This window comes from Centruroides vittatus, unplaced genomic scaffold (assembly GCF_030686945.1).
Source record: "Centruroides vittatus isolate TY-2023 unplaced genomic scaffold, ASM3068694v2 contig_329, whole genome shotgun sequence".
NCBI classification, from domain to species: Eukaryota; Metazoa; Arthropoda; class Arachnida; order Scorpiones; family Buthidae; genus Centruroides; species Centruroides vittatus.
Window position 1 is genome coordinate 609264 of NW_027122113.1, and position 26168 is coordinate 635431.

A 26168-nucleotide genomic window follows, 5' to 3' on the forward strand; every position below is an offset into this window, starting at 1 on the left:
TACTTCAATAAATCTATCCAAATGCCTGATTTAGCTATTTTTTTTCCTATTGATATCATAGATAAATTTATTTTATTCTTTCCTATGCAAACTCAGCCGGTTTCAAGCAAAGATTCTATAATTAGGCTATTTAGATCAATTTATATAGGGATTTATACGATGCTCAACCAAATTGGTCAATAAATTTTTATACGAATCTTTATCCGAAAGATTTCATTTCACAATTCAAACCATTTTATCAATAAATTAATTTAATGATATTTTTTAATATAATTAATATTATTATGTGGATTTCCCTTTCACGAAAACAGAACATTAGATTTTTTTTTTTAAATAGCCGATATATTATATTTTATTTTCGTGATCTCATAAAAGAATAAATAATTATAAACAATCAACTCTTAAAAAATAAAAGAAAATTCACGAATAAAGCAAAAATGTTTAAACCCACAAGAAATTTGGACTACTGATTAACTAAAAGAAAAGAGTATAAGAGATAATAAAGAAACACAAATTATAATTAATCATTGTAAGATAGCTTCTCTAAGATGGAGACTGTCTTTATGACTGATTAGCTGTTTTCTATTCATTATTCTTGTCTTATCACATTTATAAGTTATTCATAATAATTAATTTGTATGTCATCTTTCATAGAATGACTAAGTATGATAAAGTATGCTAATAGTTAAAATGTAGCGAAATAAGAAGGAAAAAAAAACTTTAAGATGGCGCTTCGAGCGAAATTCATATTTTCAGAGCTATTTTCTTAGGTGGCGTAGTGATCGTACGGTTTGATTAGTAAAAGTTAATTACGTTCACAACGTTCATAATTAGAGAAATTTATTTGATTTATGGCTAATTATTTATTTAATTTCCGAAATGAATAGGAATTTTTAAAATGTTTTAAATCAATAAAATTCTTCTAGAACTTTTTTATTATTATTATTTTAGAGCAAGATATCTAACTCGATCCTTAGTGAAAATCTTCTTATACCCATCCATAGATATATCCATAGAATATGATTTATTAGGAAATAAAGTGCAAATAATTCTATTAAAGGAAGAAACTAAGTGGATAAGTTTCAAAAATGAAAAGCTTTGTCAATTTTATAGATCTCGAGAAAGAAAGATATCTTTTGCCATATTTCTGACATGTTATATATCTACCATTCCATTTCAGCTTTAGCTTAGTGGATCGAGAAATATCCACCGATGTTTCATGAGCTGTTATGAGTGCATTGATTTTTATAGCTTCCTATATAAGTTTATGGAGTGAATTCAGGTATAGTATTTCTCGGATAGAATTCAATCTTTTATATTATAATAAAAATATTATAATATTGTTTTTTTTATTAAAATTTGTTTCGACATGAATTTAATTAATTTAGAATTGTCTTCATTATACTTTAATGATTATTTAATGTTTTAATGGAATTTAATGGAAAAATTTCAAATTTTTTCTTTACGATTCTTTCATATCCTAGATTTTTCGATTTCAGATAAACAAATCCTTAGATATAGAATTTTTCTGTTTGCAAGTGATTTGTTTCACCTTGTGTTTCATCTCCACACCTTCAAAACTTTCTCTTAAACTCTATATATATATATATATGCACTTTTATTAAAATCTTTCAAGAAAGTATTTGATTTTCTCACCTGTTTTCCTCGTGAAATTGAATCAAACTGTTCCCACGTCATGTTGCCACGGCACACACATGTTCAGACACATCTGTAGCATACAGAGGGAAGCAACACAAACCGGGTCTCCTGTCAAATGATTATAGGAGACTCGAATAAAACGAAAAGTAATATTGTCCTTTATTATTGCAAGTTTTGGACGCCGATTTTTTCTATACAAAATTACTCCTTTATGTAGGAGTTGTATGGCACCCGTCGTTGTGTCCAGCACACAGATAGTAGTCCGATCATGGTGCCACGTGAACAGATCGTGCACAGTATCACGAGTATACGCCCTCCGAGGACTGGATCGAAAAGTGACGGTAAGAGATGTACTCCTGAGGGACGTCGTTCTTCACGGGTCTTCTCCTTCTTCGAAATTTCAAGGCTGTTAGGAGGATAGAGAGTGTAAGAACCAAAGCAGCGCTGACACTGCTTCCTAAAATAATGCCTAGAGTGGAAAGGGTGATTTTAGTCTTGTCTGTTTTTGCAAGTGTTCTGATTTGCAGGCATTTCCGATTCGTGGTATTAGTGTCAGATTGAGGTTTATCGTGATGCGTTACGTATGGAGTTGGCTTTGTCAGAGCTCGAAGATATTTACCAGTAGCTGTCACACACACTGTGTACCAAGTTTCCGGTTCCAATCCTTGAATTTCGTATCTTCTATGATCCGCTTTCAGAGCATGACTTATGGGCACACTGTTTGTAGATGTTACGTGGTAAGTGAGAACAAATCCACCTATCAACGTACCGTTTTGTATTTCCCAATCTACCGTCATCCTTTCGTGGTCCAGTCTCTGAATTTGGAGATCAGAAACAAGAGGGGCTGGACAGAAATCCACTGGATGTATGGTTAACAAGGTGACATCTCTTAGTTTTATGGGACGATGACAAACAAGTTCGACGGATTCGTCAGAGGATGTGATTAGTCTTAAATGATCTTGAAGCCATTCCCATAGACCCAACATTCGACAGTTGCAATTCAGGGGATTTCCTAAAAAGTAAAAACAGGATTGTTTATACATAAACGTTTCAATGAAAAAAAAAATTAAGATAAATTTATTTACATCTAATAAAATGATAAATTGTAAAAAGTTTTCAAAACTTTTTTTTAAATTTATTTTTTGCAGAAAAACTGCCTCTAACAAAATTACGATCGCCAGCAGCTTTGCTCGAAATTAAATTGTGTTTGGCACACTAACTTAAAAAAATCCGCCATTTTTGTTATTATTTTTGTTTTTTTTATTATTATATTATTTAAACATGTCAGACAAACGCTTTAATGGTAGCGCTCTTCTATTTATTAAAAGATATATTTCAAACAGTTTTTTTATAATTAAAATTATTATATATATAATATTTATATTTAATTTTAGATTTGTGTTATGAGTAGTTGAAATTTTAAATAAATTTACGAATAAAATAGGTAATATCTTGAAAACTATTTTAATAGTAAGCAATTTTTATTGAAAACAAAGAAAATTATTTTAAATTATGATAATTCAAATTTTTCTTAATATTTTTTGAAAATTCTGTATAAATGCCAAAGAATTTTTTTTAACAAAAAATTCATTCTTAGCTCTAAAATTAAATTGAAAATGTAATCTCGGTCTCGAAACGACTTTCGAGATATTCATTGGACACGTACTGACAAATGGACAGACGAAATAGTGATACAATTTTTTAAAAGGTGTGATTTATTTTAAGGAATATATTGCAAAATTAAATTCGATTTGGAAACGTGACAAAATTCTTCAGGGGATAATTCGTGATTTAGAATTCTTTTAATTCAACTTTGTACTCTTTTGCATTTTACAATCTCATTCAAGTGGGGATAAAATTGAAGTTGAATTTTCTGCTGGATTAAGTTAAATATTGTAGACAACACGAAATAAATTCGCTAGTGTCATTTCTCTCTTGTCAACTAAATGAATATATTTCAACCTCAGAAAATAAGAATATCTCTATTTTATTTTCTGTTAAAGTTTATCTTTCTATACAATTTAATTATTTTTCTACATCTATTAGTTATTATATTGATATTTTTATTTATAAAATGTAGTCTATTCCTTACCACTTAAAATCTACTTAAAGAATAATTTAAATGAAATGCGGCTCGCGTAGAGATTAGAAGCGACGATTAAATATAGTTTAAGATAATTAAAAATAATTATAATTTTATATTCTTCTTACCTGAAAGAAAAATTGCACTTAATCTAACCTCGATAGCAGCGAGTACTTCTTTAGGAATATGTGTCAAGCGATTATCTTTAATGTTCAACACCTCCAAATTTGATAGACCCACGAAAGCCTTTGGAGAAATAACACTTATTATATTATATTGCATCCGGAGTCTTTTCAAATTTTTCAAATGATCAAATATTCCTTTCTTCAAAACCGTAAGACGATTGTAAGAAACGTCAAGATTCTCCAAGTGCTTCATATCTTCGCTAAGTGCTGGTAACTCTTTAAGTAAGTTCCTTGTCAAATTTAAAATTTTTAATTGAGTTAATCCGTATAATCTTTCTTCTGGTAGGATTTCTAATTCATTATATCCCAAATCTAAGAACTTTAATTGATTTAATGGTTTAAAAGCACCCGGCGATATCTTAGATATCCGATTATGCCTCATGGATAAACTTAGGAGATTGTTCAAACCTATGAAGTCATGTGATGCTACGACAGTCATGTTACCCCTATCCAAACTTAAGATTTGAACTGAAGGGAGATCTCCGGAGAGTGTTAAATCTTCTTTAATTCTAATTATTGGATTTCTATTCATCGAAATGTGTTTTAGTTTCTTCAACATGGGAGAAAATAATGTGTTGGGAAGGTAGGATAAATAGTTGCCATCTAGTCTCATCTCTTCTAAAGATTGCGTGTAAAGAAATACATCTTTCGGGAGTATTTTTAAAGAATTATTGGCTAAATTCAACTTTAAAAGAGAACTCAAATTGAAAAAAGCATCTTCCTCGATAACAGATATCTCATTATCACTAAGGTCTAGTTTCTTCAGGTATTGATTTTCTCTGAATGCCATTCTCTTCAGGGAAATCAGGCAGTTGTGAGAGAGTGATAGGATTTCCAGATTGGCCACATTTCCCAGTGCATGAGAAGGAACTTTTTCAAATTTATTGTGATCGAGATACAACTCTCTTAATAGACCCACTGGTGCTAAAACATCTGCATCTAGTTCCGTCAAACCGTTTCTTTCTAGTTTCAGAATTCGTAATTCTGTAAGAGAATCGAATATATTGTCGTTTAAGAAGTCAAATCCTATATTATCAAAACTTAAAAGAATTAAGGATTTAGTTTTCTCGAACATTGCTTCTCCGATATCACTTATGTTGTTGTTTCCCAAATACAGATACTCCAAATTTGGAAGATTTAATACTTTTTTCTCGATCGTTGTTAACTTGTTTCCGCTTATATCTAATGTTATGAGAGATGAAACATCGCTGAAGGCTCCTTCTTCGATATCTTCAGCCATAACGTTAGACAATATCAATTCTTCAAGAGGAAGATTGCCTTCAAACATATATTTCCTGATAACATAAATTTGATTATTTGCTAAATGAAGGATTTTTAACTGTTTCAAATGCTGAAACGTGTTCGGTTCTATCTCCATTATACGATTATGAGATAAATAAAGTTCTTCTAAAGATGAAATTCCGCGAAACATACCCGAACTCAAATGATTGAGATTGCTGTTTTCAAGATTAAGATAAACAAGATTCTTCATACTAGAAAAAGCACCATCCTCGATAGACATAAGCGAATTGTGATCTAGATATAATTTCTCTACTTTCACAAGATCTTTCAGAACACCTTTCTGTATTTTCTTGAGTTTATTCCAATTCAACCACAAGATTTCCATTTGGGTGAGACCCTTGAGGCTGTCATTGTGTAGATTGGCTATCTCGTTATGGTTCAATTGCAGAGATCTCAAACTAGAAGGAAATCTACTCAAAAAATCTCCCATTTCTATCAGTCTATTACCCTGAATGTTGAGGTGTTGTAAATTAGCCAAGCTCCTTAAAGCTTCGTTATCTATGACCTCAATTCTGTTAAACTGAAGATGTAATTCTTGTAAATTGGGGAGAGAATAGAAGCTTCCTTTTTTAATTCTTTTAATGAGGTTATTTTGCAATCTCAGATCTCGCAATTCGACAAGCTCCTGAAATGTTCCCGGTTCTATATCAATTATAAGATTATTATCTAAGGAAAGTGAACGTAGTGCACGATTGCTCTTAAACAAAGTGGGATGAATCTCTCTTAACTGATTGAAAGATAATTGTAATTGATACAGATGAGTCAATGAGTAAAATGCACCATAATCAATATTTGAAATAGCATTATTAGGTGCAAAAAGTACAGAAATGTGAGTAGTATTGAAAAATGTATCATTTGTAATCTTCATGACATTATTATTAGATATAAACAATTCTTTCATGGTTGATAAATTGTGAAAAATCTTATTATCGATAACGTGAAGATGATTATAACTGAGATCAACAGTTTTAATTTTATTAAGATGACTGAATACTTTACTACTTAAATTGGTGATGGTGTTATGACTGAGATCCAATGATTCTAATTGGTCCATGTGAAGAAAAACGTCATCATCTAATTTAGTTAGAAAGTTAGAATATAGTGAGAGAATGGTAAGGCGGGGCATGGTGATAAAGCTTCTTTCGTGAAGCTCACTTATCTTGTTTGAACTTAAATCTAAGCGCTGTAAAGTAGTGAAGCGTGTGAAGCCATCATCAGGGATGTTTGTGATATGGTTCCAAACCAGCCTCAAAGTTTTTAATTGTCTGAGACGTCGCAACGAATTAAGTGGAAACACAGTCAAACGGTTATTGATGAGAACTAATTCTTCTAAAGTATTCTCCAAACCGCCGAATGCATACTCAGACAATGATTCAATTAAGTTACTTTGAAGATTCAAACTGCTTAAAGGTAGTCCGTAGAAGGCATAACTGTCGACGTGAGTTATTTGATTGGAATCGAAATCCAAAGAACGTAGAGAGTGCAGTCTACTAAGAGATTTCTGTGGCACTTCTTTCAGTTGACTGTTGACAATAGACAAGCTTTCGAGCACGTCCTCCAAACTTTCGAAAGCATCCTCTTGAATCGATTGCAAGTTCGAGTAGGAGATCTGTAAGTGAGAAATAGTGTGATTGAGAAACACACGGGACGGTAAAACTGTGATATTGCTGTCGAGATGGTAGATGGTGAGTGACTTGATGGGTGCTACAACCAGGGATAGGGTGTTGCGAATCTGTTCCAAGCCCGTACTGGGGCATTCTAGGAACAAACCGTCTTCGAACTGATAGCATGGACACCAAGGACTGTCTTGCCAAGGAGGACATCCTTTGTCGATCTGTTCTCTGTCTTCTGCAATGCATACTAAATAAAGTATTCCAGCGTACAGTATGATATACGTTAATCTCCGTAGTTTCATATCTCATGTCTTTCATCTAAAACAAAATAAATAAATAAATTTAAATTATTATCTTTTAAAAAAAGAATAAAAAATTCATTTAAAAAATATATTTTATTCTTTTAGATAAATTTTATTGATATGATTTTGCTTCAAGAAAAGCGAGTTTTTAAAAATTCAAAACCAATGTAATCCGGAATAATACGATAATAAATCTCTCTTTCGAATAAAAATAAAAGAATTTTAAAATATATTTTTGCAGAAATAAAAAAAAAATAAAGCAAAAACGTTTTGAAGTATTTTTCAAAATTAAATCTGCATAAAATTTATCATGAAAAATGAATAAGTCAAACATTAATCTTAATATAATTCCCGTCTCATATTATTTTTTAATAATGCAAACATTATCTTTTAAATTTAAAAACGTATATATGAATATAAATGGTTTTAATAATAATAATAATAATATCTTTATTATATTTTAAATTCGAATAAAAACGATTATAAATAGAAAAAAAGCGAAAAACCACGCACAAAAAGTTTATTTTTAAACCAAATATAGAAAAAATTTATCGTTAACAATTACGAATATATAATTCTTACTACTAGTCGCATTAGTGTGATTTCTGAAGAACTTTACGGACAGACAAACAAACGTATGAAAAGACGACAGGATGGCGAGGCAGTTAAGGCAATAGCATACTGTTATGGGGGATCCGGAATCGAATTCAAACGAGCAACTCTCCAAGAATTTTCGTCTCCTGCGAAAAAGGCCCTTCTTAGTGCGGCGAGACAAGGAAAATGTATAGAACTCAACGTTATTACAGCTTTAGTTCCCTAGAAAATTAGAATGTTTAGATATGCTGGCATAGGATATAATTGAGAGCAGTTTAGTATGAAAACGTGCAAAGAAATTTGCAAATTTAAAGAGCTTTTCTTTTGTTTCCGTGTTTCCGAACATACAAATGGATGGATAATAAAATGAATAAAGAATTTTGCATTCAGTTACGCTAGTGACAGCAAAAATAGGATGTTTGTTATGGAATTGTATAATGAAATTACAAGTAATGTTATGAAAAGTTATAAAAATTTTAAATTTTCTACCTTCAAGTATCCGAAGAATCTGGGGGATAGACAAACGGAAAAAAAAAAAAAAATCAATACGATACGATGTCATCATTACGTATTGTCATTTTAATAAATTTATTGAACGGGAAAACATTGGAAAATATCAAATTTAGAAAAATGCCATTTTATAAATGAGGATATTAACTTTTCCTATTGAATTTTCTATTTTTAAAAATTTCCAAAGTCGAGAAATTACACTACAATAATTCAAAAAATCAAATAAAATGGAAGAAATTGTAAGTTATAAATCTTTCAACTTTACTAAATTTACTTTGTATTTTTATATAAAACTTTATTTAAAAAATAACATTCTTTTAAATATATATTAAAAAAACTTATTAATTTATTATTGAAAATGAAAATAAAAATCGTAAAAGAATTGTCATTTGTCATCGATCATTCGGAAAAGTTTTAAAGAGTATTTTTTAAAAATAATTTTTATCAATAAAATATAAATTTTTAAATAATAAAAAAAAATATATATATATATATATATTTTCTTCTTCTTCTTTTTTTATCTTTAAAACTTTTTATTATTATTATTATTTTTTATCTTTTAAATAATCTACACTCTCGACATTCTTAAATGTACTCCAATAGAAAATCAATAGGTGTAACTTACTTAGTTTCGAGCAATGAATAAAAATCTAGTCAGAACAAAGTATTTCCTGAAATTTCTTCTGTAAAAATTCAACATTATTGATCAAAGTAAGGAAGGAAAAAGGAAAAAAACCCAAAAAAATAAAAAGAAAAGTAAAAGCTGAAGAGAAGCTTCATTCATTCATTTTACATTTAATTGAAAAGCATCTATGGGATGCTAAAGATAAGAGAACTTAAAATGCCGCATTAAAACGATTTAAAATATAAAAAATTAAATTAAAAATTCCTATTTTTTTCTATCGATTCTACACAAAAATAAATTAGTGCGCCAAATCTATCGCGTGATAAAATTCGGTGCACAAAATTCGTCTATAACTGATACTCGATGAGTAATTGATGCTTCATTTCCATCATCAATTAAGATTAGTTAAAGATTAAAGGTTAATTTTATAAATGAAAATATAAAATAATTTGTAAATTATTGCCATTTTATAAAATGTTTAAGGGTTCTTATCTACTAATTATTACATCCGCATTTAAATTTAACTACATAGACAATAATTAACAACGTTTAAAGCAGGATGTTAGCGTTAACTTAGCTAAATAATTTTCACTTAATTAATATAAATTTCGCCTCTATTGTTAAATATAATTATATAATATTCTTTAAATCATCCCTTTTACGTATACGTAACAGATATATAGCCATGTTAATCAGATTTGTTTCATAATAAACCCGTATCCATAAAGCGTATTGATTAACATTAAACAGAGAATTCAATTAAATTGAAACTAATTTTAATTAAGTTGATTATCGTAGATAGAATAGGTATGAAAAGGGAAATTAAATCTAAATAGCATTTTCTCAGCAAAATTGTAAGATATTTGATTAGGATTGAATAAACACCTCAAAATCATAGCAGCATTCAACTATAAAGAGCGCAAACAACTAGAGATTAATGAATCCTAAAATTATGCTGTAACATGATCACAAATTATGCAACCAGATGTTCCGTTTAACTTTGTTTTCCCTTATTTTTTCCATTAAAAAAAAGAATTGTTTAAACTTTCAGATGTTATACCTTCCAATCGGTTATCTTCCTTGACATATTGCCATAGATGGAATTATAGTAATAAATCATACAACCATTTATTACTATAGAAAACTATTTTCGAGATTTGATATTTTATAAACATGATAAATCCCTTTACGATCCATACATTTTTTTGAAATATTTATTATATATATATTTTTTCTTCTCTACTCATCGAAATTGATAATAAAAAATTGAAAAATAATATAAATCATGCAAGATATAAAATTATATCAATCATCTGTTTAATTTTTCAAAACTAACTTTTCTAAAAATCTTCGTTTGTTCTTGCATATAATTCGATTTATTTGAAGGGAAAAAACAATGTTAATTTAATTAAATTTAAGAGATTTTCTCGAAAAAGTTTCGTCTGATAACGATACAAATGCTGGAAAAGTAATGAAGTTGCTAGGTCAATTCTATTCATATCTATGAAATTTTATTGATAACCTCAGCAATTCTGAATTTTCATGGTTACAAACTTCGCAATTTTCTCGAAGATAGTTTCAGTAAGTTTTTTCCCTCCTCCCCTCGTCCTTTTTGGGGTCTTCTTCCAACTGCCAATGTCTGATGCACCTTACATTTGTCATCAGATGTCAAACGGTGTCACCATACATCTAATGGATGAGCGACTTTGCTAAAGTTAAAGCGTATAAGCGGCGACGGAAACGTGGTTTAGTTAGAGGAAATGTTATCATTTCCGGACTAAATGTTCACTTCCTGACATAAATGGTGTCTAATATGTAATTGCAAAAATTGATAAGTACATTTAAGCAAGAAAGATTGGCTTAGATTACATTAATAACGAACATCGTTGTTTAAATTGAGTTTGCCAAGGAGGAGGATTCTGCAGGAATTTTTTAAATATTTACTTAGTTTTTGCTGTAGAAACTTTAAAATTTATCTGCATATACTGTTCATATATATTTAAAATAATGATTTTTATGTTTTGTATTGTATAATTTCCTGATTTTATTATTATTATTATTATTCGAGTTTTTTTCGGAAAATCTTCTATAGAGAAGAGATACCCGAGTGTATTGACATAGTTTTAAAAATAGTTTTTGGCTGTTTAAATTGAAAATTTTCCTCTGGTAGAATTACAAATTAGTAATGTCTTATTTCGTCGGCAGGATGGCTGCCGTGGCGGCTTAATTTCGTACTAAATGGGGCCCTGACTACAGTTGCTGAAATCCCAGAGTGCTGGCAACCCCCGGGACTTCAACTGAGGATGTGGCAGCTGCCCCCTCGAGATTCTATGTTGTGTGGCGGCTGCCGGACCCGGTTGAAGAAACCGTGACTGCCCCAGTTGATCTTTAGGTGGGCGGGGTTCTGATAAATCGGTTCCCGCCTCTCAACTTCCGGTCGACCCAGGTACAATGGGCCTTTCAGGCCTCAATGGTTGGTAACTTCTTCACACAATCTAAATGTGTTATTTTTTTAAAAAAGTTTTCTACTTATTTTGCAAAGGACTTTTGCAAAATGGAATTTCTAGATAATCCTAACAATTTATTAAGTTACAAATTTACCTTTGTGCTTAATATTTAAATGAACAGAAAAATAACTTTTGCATACTTCAATGTAAAGTTTAAGCCGACAAACATTAATTTAAAATAAAATTTGCAACTGAAGGAGAAGTTTCATCAGACTGTTCAATACTTATCAATGGAGAAAACTAAAATAAAATAGTAAAATAAATATTTATATTATGTCTGATAATTCAGAACAATTGTTTATTTTAAAAGAATAATGAATATTGGGTAAAAATACCAAAATGTCTTCTCGCTGCATTTAGAATATATTTCAATCAACTGAAAATTAGGGAAATTCTCTTGAACTTTTTCACATCAATTACTTACTTTACCTTAATCGAAATATAATTCTTTCTTTCTTATGTCAATGCGTGTAAAACTGAAAGATGAATGATAATTTAAGCACAGTGAATCCGATGTTATAGTAGAGAGGAGGAAGCATTGTATTTCGTCGTCAATATTCCAAGAATCAAGTAGGGAAACTGTAATCTGCCTTTGAACAGGATCTGGCAGGGATTTCTAGAACTTGTTTACAATGTTGTCATATCGATCGAATGACGATCCAGATAGAGGGAGAAAAGTTAACCATAAATCTTGCTCTGAGATTAGACGTTGTCCTACTGCAACTGTGTATTGTTTCGCTTGTTTGTCTGAATGTAACTTTACTGCTCACAAGGGAATAAATCTTTGACGAAATATAAATTAACAGGGACAGAAATAAAACTCGAACTATCAAGGTAGTAAAATGTTATTTATTAGAGTCTCGAATGGGATAATTAAGAAGGTGGTGGCAGGTAGAATATAAATTGTTTTACTAATACCGTAATTACTTTTTGACTATCTTTTAAGTGTAAAATTGTATAAAAGATTTCGAATTTCTTTTAAAGGAGAAATACATAAAATCTCCAAGAAACATTTAGCAAATCTACATACAATTTTTTTCTTGTATTAATTCCTTTTTGAGGGAAAAAATATATATATTTTCAGGTAATTTGTATTTTTACTTTTATGTAATTCTGCTTATTTTGCAAGTGTAAAGAAGATCGATAAGCATACATAAGCGAATAACATAGCAGCTGGAGAAGGAAATTACTTAACGGAAACTGCCATTATTTCCTATCTGAACTTTATACTTGATATGTAAGCGTTTGAAAGTGCCAAAATGTTCATATTTATTGGGAGGGGATTTGCTGATTCGTCTGAAGTTTGCTAAAATGGCATTGATTTATTTACATACCTACTATTAGAATAGCGTTTAGCTGTCATTAGATACGGTAATTATCAAGATTTATAGGCTTTATAATATGAATTAAATAACAAATAATTAATTATTAATATTTTATATACAGAAAATATTATAAAATTGTTCTATCTTTAGTGAGTTATTGTATTACTACTATATTTTTAAAAAACTATAAAAGTTTTGCCCTTTAATCTGATTAAAATAATTTTTAAGTTAATTTTTATACAGTATATAGAAAAATAATAATATACCACTTATAACTTTTTAATCGATTTATATAATTATGAAACAGTCGATTTTACTGTAGATGAATTAAGTTTAAAATTAAAAAGTTATATTAAAGTTAAAAACAATTACAAATAACGTTATTTACATTGAAATATTTAAAATAATCGCTTCAAAATTTCCATCTCGGACTAGTTAAAATTATCATAAAGAAAAACTGAGATTACTTATAAAATTTAGAAAGTTTTCTTAAGTTTTGATTAGTAGAGCGTTTTTAGAAGTTAAAAAACCAAGCAAAGATATAAAACTAGGCAAGAAAAGAGTGTAAAATGGCATTTCTAATCATTCAAATATTCAAGTAGTCACAAGATTCACGAAACCTGACCCCAGTAACGAATATTGACTCTGCACGAGTGAACCTCTTGGATTAGCAAAAAATCCCCTATTCTTACATCCCATTGACGTCTCTCCCAATTGGGAATATTCTTACAGACTTACTCTGATTAAATTAGAAGAATCAGCTGTTAAATTGTAAAAAAAAAATCTTTTTTTAATAAATTAAAATCTGATTTAAGAAAGCGAATTTCGTATCAATTAATCGATAATTTTTATTTATTTTAAGTAAAAAAATAATAATAATAATAATTATATTTTTTCGAATTTTTCTATTATAAAATGTTCAATAGCTCCAGATGATCTCATCGATCTTACTAATTACGTTACATATTTTAAAAATTTGTAATATATTTAGTCAGAATATTATCAGCAGGACATAAAATATGCATCAGTCTTACATTTAATTTTTAATGAAAAATCTTAAAAGGGTGTTTTATATATTATTTTTATTATAAAAAATAACACTTATAGTATAATAAATAATAAGATTTCGAAGTAATTAACTTCTATAATTGATTGCCCGAAGGAAATTAATGATGCAAGAGGATAAAAAGCTAACAACTTTTCTTGCAATTTTTCTAAATTAATAATTTTAATGCTATAAGAAAATTCTCATGCATATTAAATAGATAAATATATTTAATAATTAAATTTTTGTTTTTTTTAAAAAAATAATTTAATAGATTAGTTATCGTTTTTTGAAATATTTTTTTCGTTCAATTTTTTGGAATTTTCTTGGAATTTTTGAGTGTTTCCTTCCCCCTTTTATATCAATGCCTTTTTGGATACATTTTATTGTTATTACTTATAATAAGTTAAATTTATAGATTCTTCAACCAATTATAGACAATTTTAGAGCTTAATTACATATTAAAGTGCATTTTTAATTAATTCTTATTATTAAAATAAAGAATTATCGAAAATTATTTTCTTAAAAAAAGCATTAATTTTATTTATTTTTATGTTGAAATTTATATATTTTATATATACTTTTATGTGAAGCGAATTTTTTACTTATTTTAAGTAAAAATATAATTTTTTACATTATATTTAATTCAAATCATTCTTATATAAGTATTTGTAAGCTTATGTAAATGCTAATGAATAAAAAGTTTATCGAGATGTTAAAGGAAAAATAGAGTAAAAGAATCATTGGCAGTCTTCTGTAAATTATAGAAGATAAAATGCTTGAAATATTTAATTCAACAACAATTATCGGAGATTCTTATTGGCTGGAAATGATTGATTGTTAAAATAACAAACAGATTGTCCAGGATATATGCAGTAAGCGAGCTTATCTCTGCATTTTTTACTATCTTTTTATTTAATTATAAACTATATCTTCAACCAATTGATGTTGGAGTCTTTCATATTTATTTATTTATTTTAATATTTGTCAAATATTCAGAATATATTATTTCTTCTTCTACATTTCAGCATTATCATATTCATCATAGCTTTTTCTTTAAACATGAAAATTTTTCTGATAAATTTAATAAGCTTATATTTTATTTATATTAATTTTTTCATTAATAAAAGCATCTTGTTACCACAAAAAGCCAGTAACAGTAAAAACGTTTTGTTTAACGCAAATTCATTAAACATTTATGTTCGGTTTTTATACAAATCGTTTTCAAACCTGGCTTTAATTAAGACAATACAAAAAATTTGTCATTCTTTAAATTTTGAAAAAAAAAAAAAAAAAAAAACATCTTGTACTGTACAACTCATTGCTATTGAAGCAATTCGATATCGATTTTGTAGAGAATTGGACTCGACACACGGATGACAGATCTAAAATTGACACAGTTGCAAAGCACTATCTTACTCAACTGCGTACATAAAAGATTCAAGCGACTTAATTTTAAATCTCATCAAGAAAACAAGTTTAATTAACCGTATTTAATTAAACCAGAGTGGATGGACTTAGTAGGAATTCTCTAAATACCTATTCGTTTGTCCATAAGTCTGTAACTATAAACAGAAACTCGAGAAGTTACCCTTTTGACTCCAATAATAGCTCAAAAGCAATATAATAATGTCATGTTTCGAATTGTTTCAAGATGCACAAGTGCTTTCCTCTTAACAAATATTTAATACCTGAACAATTTTACAAGAATAGCACTCGAAATATTTTCGCTACGTTTACGTATAAAAGTTGATAAATAAGAACAATTTATACTTTTAATAAAAATTATACTGTTTATTCTACTAAAAATTAATGTTAATATTGCACGAAACTTAATGGGCTTTTAGTAGAATTGATAGTTTAAGTTACTATGTTGACTGTTTACAAGAGATTCAACTTACATTAGTGATATTTATATACTGAATAAATCAAATTTATGGTATATCTAGCGAAAGAAAACTACTGTTTTGTTAATAAATTAAGCAGAAATTTCATAAACAAAAACATTTCTGTATTAAGAAATTCTGCACTTAACTACACAACATTCCTTAGAAGAAAAAAGGAACCAAAATACAATTCTGTATGAAAAAAAAATCAAAGTTTAACAATAAAAAGATTACATTTTCATGCTATTATAGGCACATATGTTGTTGTATATTAGTTTTCGCAGGCATTTTTAATGTTACTTGGCATTGGACGCTATCAAGGTCAAAAGCACAAAAGATGAAAACTTTGTTAACGACAAACATAGTTTCAGTGCATTATAAACTGAAAAAGTATGTACAGTACAGTACATAGAAGCACTTAAGTTCAGAAAAAAGTTGTCGAGGATAGTTGGAATTTCTTCAAAAGCACGAAATGATAAAATACTCTGCGCGGATGTCATCATTCCCCAACGTTCACTCTATTATTGACTTCTATAAATGGAACTTTTCTATTTTTATAAAGCTTTTCTATTCTTAAAGAAAGAAGTAGTTCTTTCTAAAGAACGAACACATCTTTCGCATCAATAAAAGTTTCGCGCGTACAGCAAAATGCATTTCGCCTCTATAATTATAACCAAAAAATTATCCAAATTTTTCTTTTCGCACATCTAAACAGATCCGTAGACTTAATACTTTTGCAAACCTACTTTAAATTTGTAAAGAAAAAACCCTGTCTTGTGTAGTTAGACTTATTGATGTACTGTACAAATAGAACGTGTGTATCTGTAAAGCTGGATAAATCAAGTCTTCCATCATAAAAATTGTGAATACTGTAAACAATCAAGAAAAAAAGTATGCGAAGAATGTAGACATCAGCAGTCATTTTCGTGGCAAACAATAAGAGGAATGAAAGCTGAGGGACATAATAGCCATGTCAGGACTATTAGCAGACAGTTTTCAATTTCATAGAAAATCTTTATTACCTCATCATCGTTAGAAAAGCTAAGTTGTCGGCCCACTTTATCTAAATGTCTTTGCTTCTTGTTTCCGCTAGCTGCCGTAGTAATGAACTAGGTCTCGAGGTGGATATTTAGAAAATCTTTTGCCAAGTCGATCGTGTAATAAGTCGCTCTCGAGGGCCACAAGAAATAACAGGTCTACAGAAATCCAGTTTTACAAGTGCTTCAAGTCGATTTTGTCGCTTCTCATAAAAGAATCATTGTGTTTTTATGTGAAAACACATTGAAAATGTTCTGTAACATCTTTTGAAGAGCAAATATTACCTCTATAATATGCGCAATCACGGAAATGTCTCAGTCAAATGGCACACATGATGAAAAAAATGCTGAATACTTTCAGGATTTCTTCCTGGTGTTTTTCCACGAAAATAGCTGATTTCAAATAAAATTCGGATTTAAATTTGATTTAGAAGATCCTAAAAACACAATTTAGAATAAAAAAAGAAGAAGAAAAAGCTTTAGTTGCATTTAAGAAGATAAGTAAACAATTTAAATGAACGTTAATCTTACATTACGCGATTATAAAATTGTTATTGATTTTCTTGACAATTTTTAAAATTCTTTTGAAAATTTTAATTGAAAATTGATTCTTTATAATAGAAGAAATCACACAATCTGTATAATTATGCAGTACTTTAGAATATTGCAAATAAAGGTTTCCTTCTCGAACGTTTTCATTTCATTCAAAGTAAAGATAAGTGGGAGTTTGGAGTTTTTTCGCATTTGCATTACATTGGCTGATGGAAGCAGCTTACTGATTGAATAGTGCAGATGTTATTCAAATTTTTCTTTTTTTACTTGAGTAGCAATGCGTTTCTCCTTGTTGAAAACCATCTCACTAAATTGTTTCACAGCTGAAACCATTCCTCAGATACTCTCCTTTCAAGAATATAGAAATTCATATTAAATTTATCTAGTACTAAACTTAGATTATTTTAACTAAGAATTTCGTTTGAAAGTTATGCGTTTAATAAAAAAAAAAATACCTTATATATTTATTATTTATCTCTATTTTATTATGGAGGAAGATACCAAATGAAAATCTAAGAGATCAAGAGCACGATAGGAATAATTACGTTTCTGTCAGATAAGAAAGAAAGATATATTTTCTATACTGGTAAGATTAGAAAGGAAGCTTAAGAGTTCCCATCCTTTATGTTGAGAACATTAAAGGAAAGGTGAGAAACATTCTCTTACTTTACTTGATGGTTCTAGACAGGAGCGATGTATAGACACCTTCACTTACTTTTCTATGAGATTAAATTTACTGTAAAGCGCGATTTTGTAATACTTTAAAGTCACATCTTATGATGTTTTACAAAATTTCCGACTTATAAATTTCTTTAAAAATAAAAATAAAAATCAAACACCCGAAAATTTGACTTTTTCGTATTGTTTACGCGTTTAACTTTCGGTTTCTCTATCTTATCATTTTAAAAATTACAGTAAATTTATTTATAATATAAATTTTATATATGTATAAGATATTTACAAAGACTTTTTGTTTACAATTCAACACAGAAAGATGAGAAAAAAATCGATAAAATTTATTAAAGGAAATTGCACTTAGAAAATTTATTTTTAAAACTTATAAAATTGAATAGGAAATTCTATTATTTTTTGTAAGAAGAAAGTGTGAAAGGCGATCAAAGATACCTTTCACCTATACATTAAATTAAAACTTTAAGAAATGCCGAAAAATTCGTTTTATGGAATGCTCTCTAAAGAAGTTCTGATTTATGACCATTCACACTTTAATCTAATTAAACCGTTATTTATTGCTTAAAGCATGAAAATTTAATGTAGTGCCACGCAATAAAGAAAAGACCTTCGGTTATTATCCTTCCACCGAAAATATTGCATAAAGTTTCCCAAAAATCAAAAGAGAATCCGGATATGTTGTAATGATAAATATTTATAACGATCGTAATCCATATTCGTTACTTGTTTCTTACTGTTTTTAACAATCTCTTGAGGGGAAATTACGGTAGACGATACCAGAAAATCCCTACCAAAAATCCAAAAAACTTCTCGTAACATTTACAATAAAAAATATTTTAGAATTTAATCGATAAAAGTACATTTTTAAATTAATAATTAACTTACGCTGTAAATATTTACTGAAACTTCATTCGATTGGTTTAAATTATTACACGCATTTACGTCAATTTGACATCAATAATTCATTCGTTAATGGCAATTTTTTTAAAATACGTAACAATGTCAATTTTTCTCGACTAAATTAACGAATCTTTTTAGTCGATTCGTCTAAATTAGTACGTGGTAATTATTAAAATTGCAAATTTGCCGGATTATCTCGGTAAATAAAGAAAATATTTGCCAAAATGTTTATAAAAAATCAAACTTTTTAAAGAAAGTTGACATTTATAAAGATGGAAACGCTCATTCGTGGGTCTTAGTCGTCGACAAGAAGAATAATTTTCCATATTTAAAGGGATGCAAAATAGATATCCTATAAAACAGATCCCTAGTGAAATATATATATATATATAAAAAAAATCCGGAAAAAACTACAGTAATAAAAATGTCCAGTATTATTTCTATACTAAAGACTTTGAAGTGTTTCCATCTTATTTGTTACAGGCGAGAATGTTAGGGAGAAGAGTGTTAGTTTGATGCCTTTCATTCAAATAAACCTAGATTACTCGATGAAAAACATTCTAAAATTTTCATACTTGCATCTAAATTTCGGCATCAGAATCAACTTTATCAAAAAAATTCTTGTTACCTCCCCTTTCTCCTTTATCGATATTAACATTCTATCTTCGTTTAAGTCGTATATTTAAATATTCGTGCCGAACGAGTGTGCTGAGAATTTGAAACAAAAACACATTTTCTTAGATGATTCTCGAGTTTTATGCTAATTTTTTTTTTCTGATAAAATTAGAAAATATTTTATGAATTTAAAATAAAAAAAATTAAATTCATTACTTGAAAGGAAAAGTGTGGAACCTTCAACCATCACTAATTAAGTTATGCACAACAAATTAATGATAGTCCTATTAACTAATGAGATAACGATCGAAACTATACAATTTGTGATACTGCTTTTCAAATAATTTTAATTAACGGTGAAATATTTGTAAATATATTATAAAGGAGATAATTTAAGCAAGATCTTTAGAAAATTTTGTATTTTGAAAAATATTCTTAAGATGTATACAAAGGATGAAGATAATTAAAATATGATTTAATTAAAGTTTTAAAAAGTTATAAAATTTATTTTAGGTTGAATATAATCATTTAAATTAATTGAGCTTTTCAAAATATTATAATTAATATTTGATAAATTAATTAAAATTTATTTTTTTTTTTTAGATAAGACGACGATGATGACGCTAAACAATTTATTCTTCAGGCTCGTTTACAGCTTAGTTCTACCCATCATCATCATATAAAAATGATAATTTTGTTCAACAGCAGCTTTAATTATAGTCCAATCCATGGACAATTCACTCTTCATCATCATTATTATCAGATCTGAATATCAATAATATTTTTCAAAATTACTTAACTACAATTTAAAAAAAAAAAAAAAAAAATGTAGACCTATAAATTCCCACTGTCGTCCGTCTGTCTGTCTTTCTGTCCTTCCTTAATCTCGAGAATGGAGTTACATAGATGGAAACCGAAATTAGATGTGGAAAGATTAGGGGCAGAAGGCCCCGATTTTGTATACAAAGACTTCCGATTTACACTGAAAGTCACGTTATTTCAATTGAAAAGTTTTCCCTTGGGGAGTTTATTGCTAACTTGAAAAATATGATGTACTTAAATTAAATTCATTAAACATATGATGAAAAGTTGTAGCCAGGCATTGTGACGACGTCACAATAAAATAATTGCTCGTTCCTAAATATGATACTATTTATCATCATCATCATCATCTGAAAAAATAATAATAATATAATTTTTTCTATTTCTATTCTTGGTTAACGATATTGTTCATCATTATCATCAATATTTAAAAAGAACCAACATTATTATTTGCTACTGATTGTGATGATGAATACTTTTCATTACCACTAGCAAATAATGATGTTGCTCAACAATACGATTACTTAACAATAATGTGGATCAAAAATGATGATGATGATGAATATTGCTCGTCGTCGTCGTCATCATGAAAATAATTTTTGAATTGTTTACGTAATGGATATTAACTTCCTCACTAGCAGTTAAAAAATGTATTACATTTTATGGATATTGCTAATTGGTAACATAGAATTTGTCGCCAAAATCTTTAATAGAGTTTGATTTATTACAATATTAAGCTTTTTTAACTCATTTCGAAACTAAACTTAATGAATTTCATTAGTAAAATACTCATGGGAACTATTAAGTAATTCTTCGTTATCTGAACGTTGCTACACTTCATTACAGTTTATTTAAATTACATACTTTAATAATTTTTATATTGGTCTAACGTCATTTTCTATTATTGCAGCAATAAATAAAATTTAAGTATTTATTTATATTTTTAAAAAATTATAAATATTATTATTCAATACAATTTCAAACAATTTTTTAAATTAAATTTAAAATATTGAAAAATTTCTTACTTGAAAATCCAACGAAACAATTTTTTTTTATGTAATGAAATATGGAAATTTCTTTATACTACTAACAAATTTCATCAGTCGGTTTTTAGTTATAAATAAATCTCTCGGATAGACAAACAGCCACCCGAACGAAGTGAATACAAACATTAAACTCGCTTGTACAGTACTTTTAGTTTCAGATAAATCTTACAGACAGACAAACAGCCAAACGAATGGAATGAATACAAAACTTCGATTCTCTACTCGAAAACTATTTTTCAAGAATTCAAGCAGGCAGCAAACATAAACGGGATGATTTTCTTCCTGCTTTTGTTCGCTGTAAATGAACTTTTTAGTAAATTAATTAGTAAATATATCTTATATATATATATATATATAAAGGTATAAAGGTACTATTACAGTAATCTATCTTATTTACTTTTTCTCTTTCTTATCTTTCTTGATGTATTGCATTATTGAGTCTAATGTTACGTTACTATTATTGGTTATAGTAACACAATTCTGTCTCCTCATACGAAATATAATACATGAACATTTTCTATGGATTGATTATCTATCTACAAGATAAAATAAGCAACAAATTATGGCAAATAAATAACATTAGGAAGTAATTTCATTATTTTCCTGATCATCTAAGTTTTATAAAAGGGAAATAAATCAATAATTTTCTTTGATTTTTTTTTTTGGTCTTATAATATTTGATTATTTTCAACTATTTTAAAAATCAAATTAATGTATATTTGTTTTAAAGAATAATGTATATTTTTAACGTTAATATGACGGCATTTTTACAATTTTTCTATTAGAAAATTGAATAATGACATCATTTTTACAATTTTATCATTATAAAATTCAATAACGACGTCATTTTTACAGTTTTGTCATAAGAAAATTGAATAATGACGTCTGTTTGACGCAATTGTACGTTATTCTAATAAAAAAAAAATTATATATTTTTCTGTTTTGATTAGAATGAAAAATAAACATGGAAAAATTTTAATTTAGTTTTTAAAAATAAGATAAAAATAAATAATTTTATATAATTTGGGGGAGAGGAAATACAACAGCAAATTTATTAGATTTTGGAATAAATTAAGATTTTATTAATTAAAATTAAAGTTTTTTAATGGTCAACAATTAAATAATAATTAAAACTTTAAATTAACTTTTAGAAGGTTAATAAATAAATAAATAATATATATATATATATATATATATATTTTTTTTTTAATTATAATTATAATTATAATTTTTTTCATCAAATTTTATTGAAATGGTTTATAAAATTTTAAAATGAATGTCAAACAGACAGTTCATCTGTCAGAAAAGCAGATGCACAATAACACGACATTCCAACGATTCCATTCTGCATACGTTCTTCTTTCAAAAATATTCGAAATTCATCTTTCGAGAAAACATCACGAATTTCTGATTCGCTGTATTTCCCAAATGACGGCACAATTATACAGGAGGGGGGCTTGCATGGGAGAAGGAAGAGAAAATTGGGAATTCCACACATACACGTGACAAGCGGTCACGTGACTAAACGTGAAAAAGCAAAGGAATTTTTAATCAAGTGTGTTTAATTCTACACAACCCAGTTGGATATGATAAGAGGAGTTTTATGAAGTTGAATATAACCTTTGCACCATCTCTCTGAAGTATATAAATTAAGTGAGGGAAAGTTTCATTAATAAAAATGAGAAAAAATAATAATAATAAATAGGTTCCTAAGTCGTCAATTTAGCTAAATAATTTAATTATTTATGAATGGCAATCAAAGAAAAGAATTTTTTTTTAACGGTTAACAATGCTTAATAAATTAAAACGTCTATTGAAGAAGATTGAAAGATTAGAATTATGAAAGATTGATTTATGTTAAAAATGTTAAAATTTATCGAAAATAATATTAAAAGTTTACAATAATATAATTTTATGCTCCTTTTTTTTAATAATTGCTATTGCGAATTATAAACTGATTATTAGAAATTTGTTTTTTAAATTTTGTTTTATAGTGAAAAAATTAAATTAAATTAAATTAAATTATATAAAAGTGACTGGAAAATAGGATTAAAATAAATATTTCCTATTAAAAACGTTGCAAGATATATATATATATATATTTTTAATTTGCTAAAATTTTATCCAAAATATTAACCAAAATAAATTTTGTTTGACTCAAAATTATCCAACAATCAAGCAAAAAGTTTTTATTTTCATAAATAAAAAATCAATTAAAAATTTTTATATGAAGAAATGATATAAAAACTAATTTAAAACTAAATAAAATATTGAATTTTATTAATAAAATCATATATACAGTATTTATGTTATTGATTATTCTTTTATTTATTAAAATATAGGCCTAAACAAACATCTTTATATATTAATTTTTAATATTTTAAAATTTTATTAGGAATGAGTCAGAAAAATAAATAATTTCATTTTAAATTATTTCAATTCAAACTTTTGTTAATATTTAATAAATAAGAAATGTATTTTAAAGCTACTTTAATCATTTTTTAAATGAAAAAAGTAAATTATATTTGCTAGAAGAATGACAGCATTATCTTTAAACGAATACAATCAACGAAAGTTATTGGAATTTTAAAAATAAATAAATAAATAAATAAATAAAATCAGTCAATCTGAATGTCAAACGCCAGTCACGTGACACTACCGAAAACTCAATGCAATCTTTCTCTTTCTTTTAAAAATATTGATTCTTTCAATATATACATAAAGGATTTCGTTTCATTTATTATAAGCAATATGTCCAATTTTGAACGACGAATATTGTTTCCTTGGAATTTATCATTTAGCTATGGTTATAACAATTTTTTCGGTTGAAAAATTTTTCGTCATATATGCGTTCGTGTAGACTTTTCTCAGAGGGATGTTAGAAATAACCTTAGCAATATGCTACTGTAGTTATATCCTTTCCCTTTTCTCCCTCGCTCTCTCCCTCTCTTAGAACTGTCACCAAAAACTGGTACTTTATTTATATCTAACTTCTGAAGGAATTGAAAATTGGTGACATTTATGAAATTTGTTTTACTTTCTGGTTCATTCTGAACTTAAATAAGGAAGGTTTAATGGAAAAATTGAATTGAAGTTTGTTATTACATGAAAATACATAAACAATTTTTTTCATTTATATTGAATTTTGTAACATTAAAAAATATTTCGGTAATGTTAACGTTAATGTTAATGTAAGTAACTTAATTATGGTTATAATTTGTAAATTAAATACATAAAGATTATTCTAATCCATGCTTATTTATTTATATATAGAAAAATATAAGTAAATAAAATACGAAAAAATAAATTTAATTTAAAAGTTTTGGTAAATAAAGTATTTTTTTAATGATATTAATTGAAAAGAAAACTGTCTTAATAGAGATTGTCTAGAGAATTCAAAACTGAAGGAGAAAGTATGCTATTTTCCTATTGTATAGAGAAACGTTAGCAAATAGACTAACATTTGTCTAGTCAATCTTAATTTCTTAACAGAGATTGGTTGAAAGTGAATGAAGAAGACACGCCTACTTCAGCCTATTTCAACTTCGTTAATTATTCTATGTAACCAATCATGTAAACTGTTTGATATGATTTCTTACATCTATACATTGATAGATATTATTTTAATTTAATTTTGTATTATTTATTAATTATCAAAAATATTTATTTATTAACACGAGAAGACGAATTTAATTTAAAAACTCATATATTTATTATCTCTCTTTATAAAATGCCAATTTTAAAATTAAAAATAGTTTTTTAGTATTAAAATTTGTATATTATTCGTGTTAATTTTTGAAATGATTCTAAATTATAAACCCATATTTTTGTGACATAATAAGTTTAAAAATTTTATCATTTCATTTCCAAAACTATCAAAAAGATTGACAATTATCTATCGTCTATTAATTTATTTAAAAAGTCGTGAAGCAAAGACGATTTTTTCAAGTTTTAACTTTCAAAACAGCTTATTCTAAAGTAGAAAGTTAATCCTAAACTAAAGAATAAACAAATAATGAGCAAAATAAGATTTAAAGCAAACTTTTCAAGATGTTATTAAGAAAACAGTGATATTTTTTTCTTCCAGATCAAGCTCTACATATAACACGGATTTCTAATTCGAGCATGTTGAACACTCAGTAAATTGTGACAATCGTAGCAGAAAAAGAAGTCCTAGAGCCAGTTTTCATACTTTTACCTGATGCAATCACTCTAGTAAAAGGAGATAGAAGCAAAGTAATGTGAATGATGGATGATAGGATTTAGAGAGGAAGCAAGTGATGTGATCTACTCGAAAGCTGTTGTTGACTTTGTCTGTAAGACATAAGAAACATTCTACCATGTAAGAAGAATGAAACTAATGTTTACTTTCCTAGACAAAGACAAGAAGGTCCTGTTGTCATCGACGATAGAAGAACTGCAGTAATATAACTTGATATTGAACATTGGTAATATCTGTTTGTTAACAAATTATCACTCTTCGACCGTAATGGTTAGTTCTCTTGTTTAATTTATTAAATAAATCTATAGGTTACTAGATTTCAATAAATATATTTGTTAGTGAATAATACAGTAAGTATAGTAAATAATTTTCTTATAATCCCGACTTTTGTAATATATAAATACTCCTTTTTCATATCTTTTAAAAATAAAAGTAAGGTATTTGTGAGTTAAAAATATTATTTTATATAGAAGGGTTTATTTGCGAATATTTTATAATTTATATAAATAATATTAATGCCTCAATAAAATAATTTTAAGTAATAAAAATGAAAAGAGAAAAGTTGATATGAATATAGGCGGTTCTCTGAAAATTACGTAAGATATTTATAAAATACAGTATATGATTGGTTGTGGAATTAAAACGAAT

At 27.5% G+C, this 26168-nt stretch overlaps 1 protein-coding gene across 3 annotated transcripts in view; it reads right to left on the minus strand.

Moving 5' to 3' along the window:
- Positions 1-1621: 1621 nt before the first annotated feature.
- The window catches only part of LOC136973731 (protein artichoke-like), a 103907-nt gene continuing 79360 nt past the window's right edge, over positions 1622-26168 (minus strand). For 2 of the 3 annotated variants that reach the window (XM_067268476.1, XM_067268475.1), the window contains 2 exons: positions 3871-7160; positions 1622-2671 (listed from right to left, as the gene is read on the minus strand). In XM_067268476.1, the coding sequence (XP_067124577.1) occupies positions 1959-2671; positions 3871-7144 (3987 nt within the window). In that variant the 5' untranslated portion in view covers positions 7145-7160 and the 3' untranslated portion in view covers positions 1622-1958. Of the gene's footprint in view, positions 2672-3870; positions 7161-19390; positions 19473-26168 lie in introns of those variants that run through there. The other variant, XM_067268477.1, reaches the window with a different exon arrangement.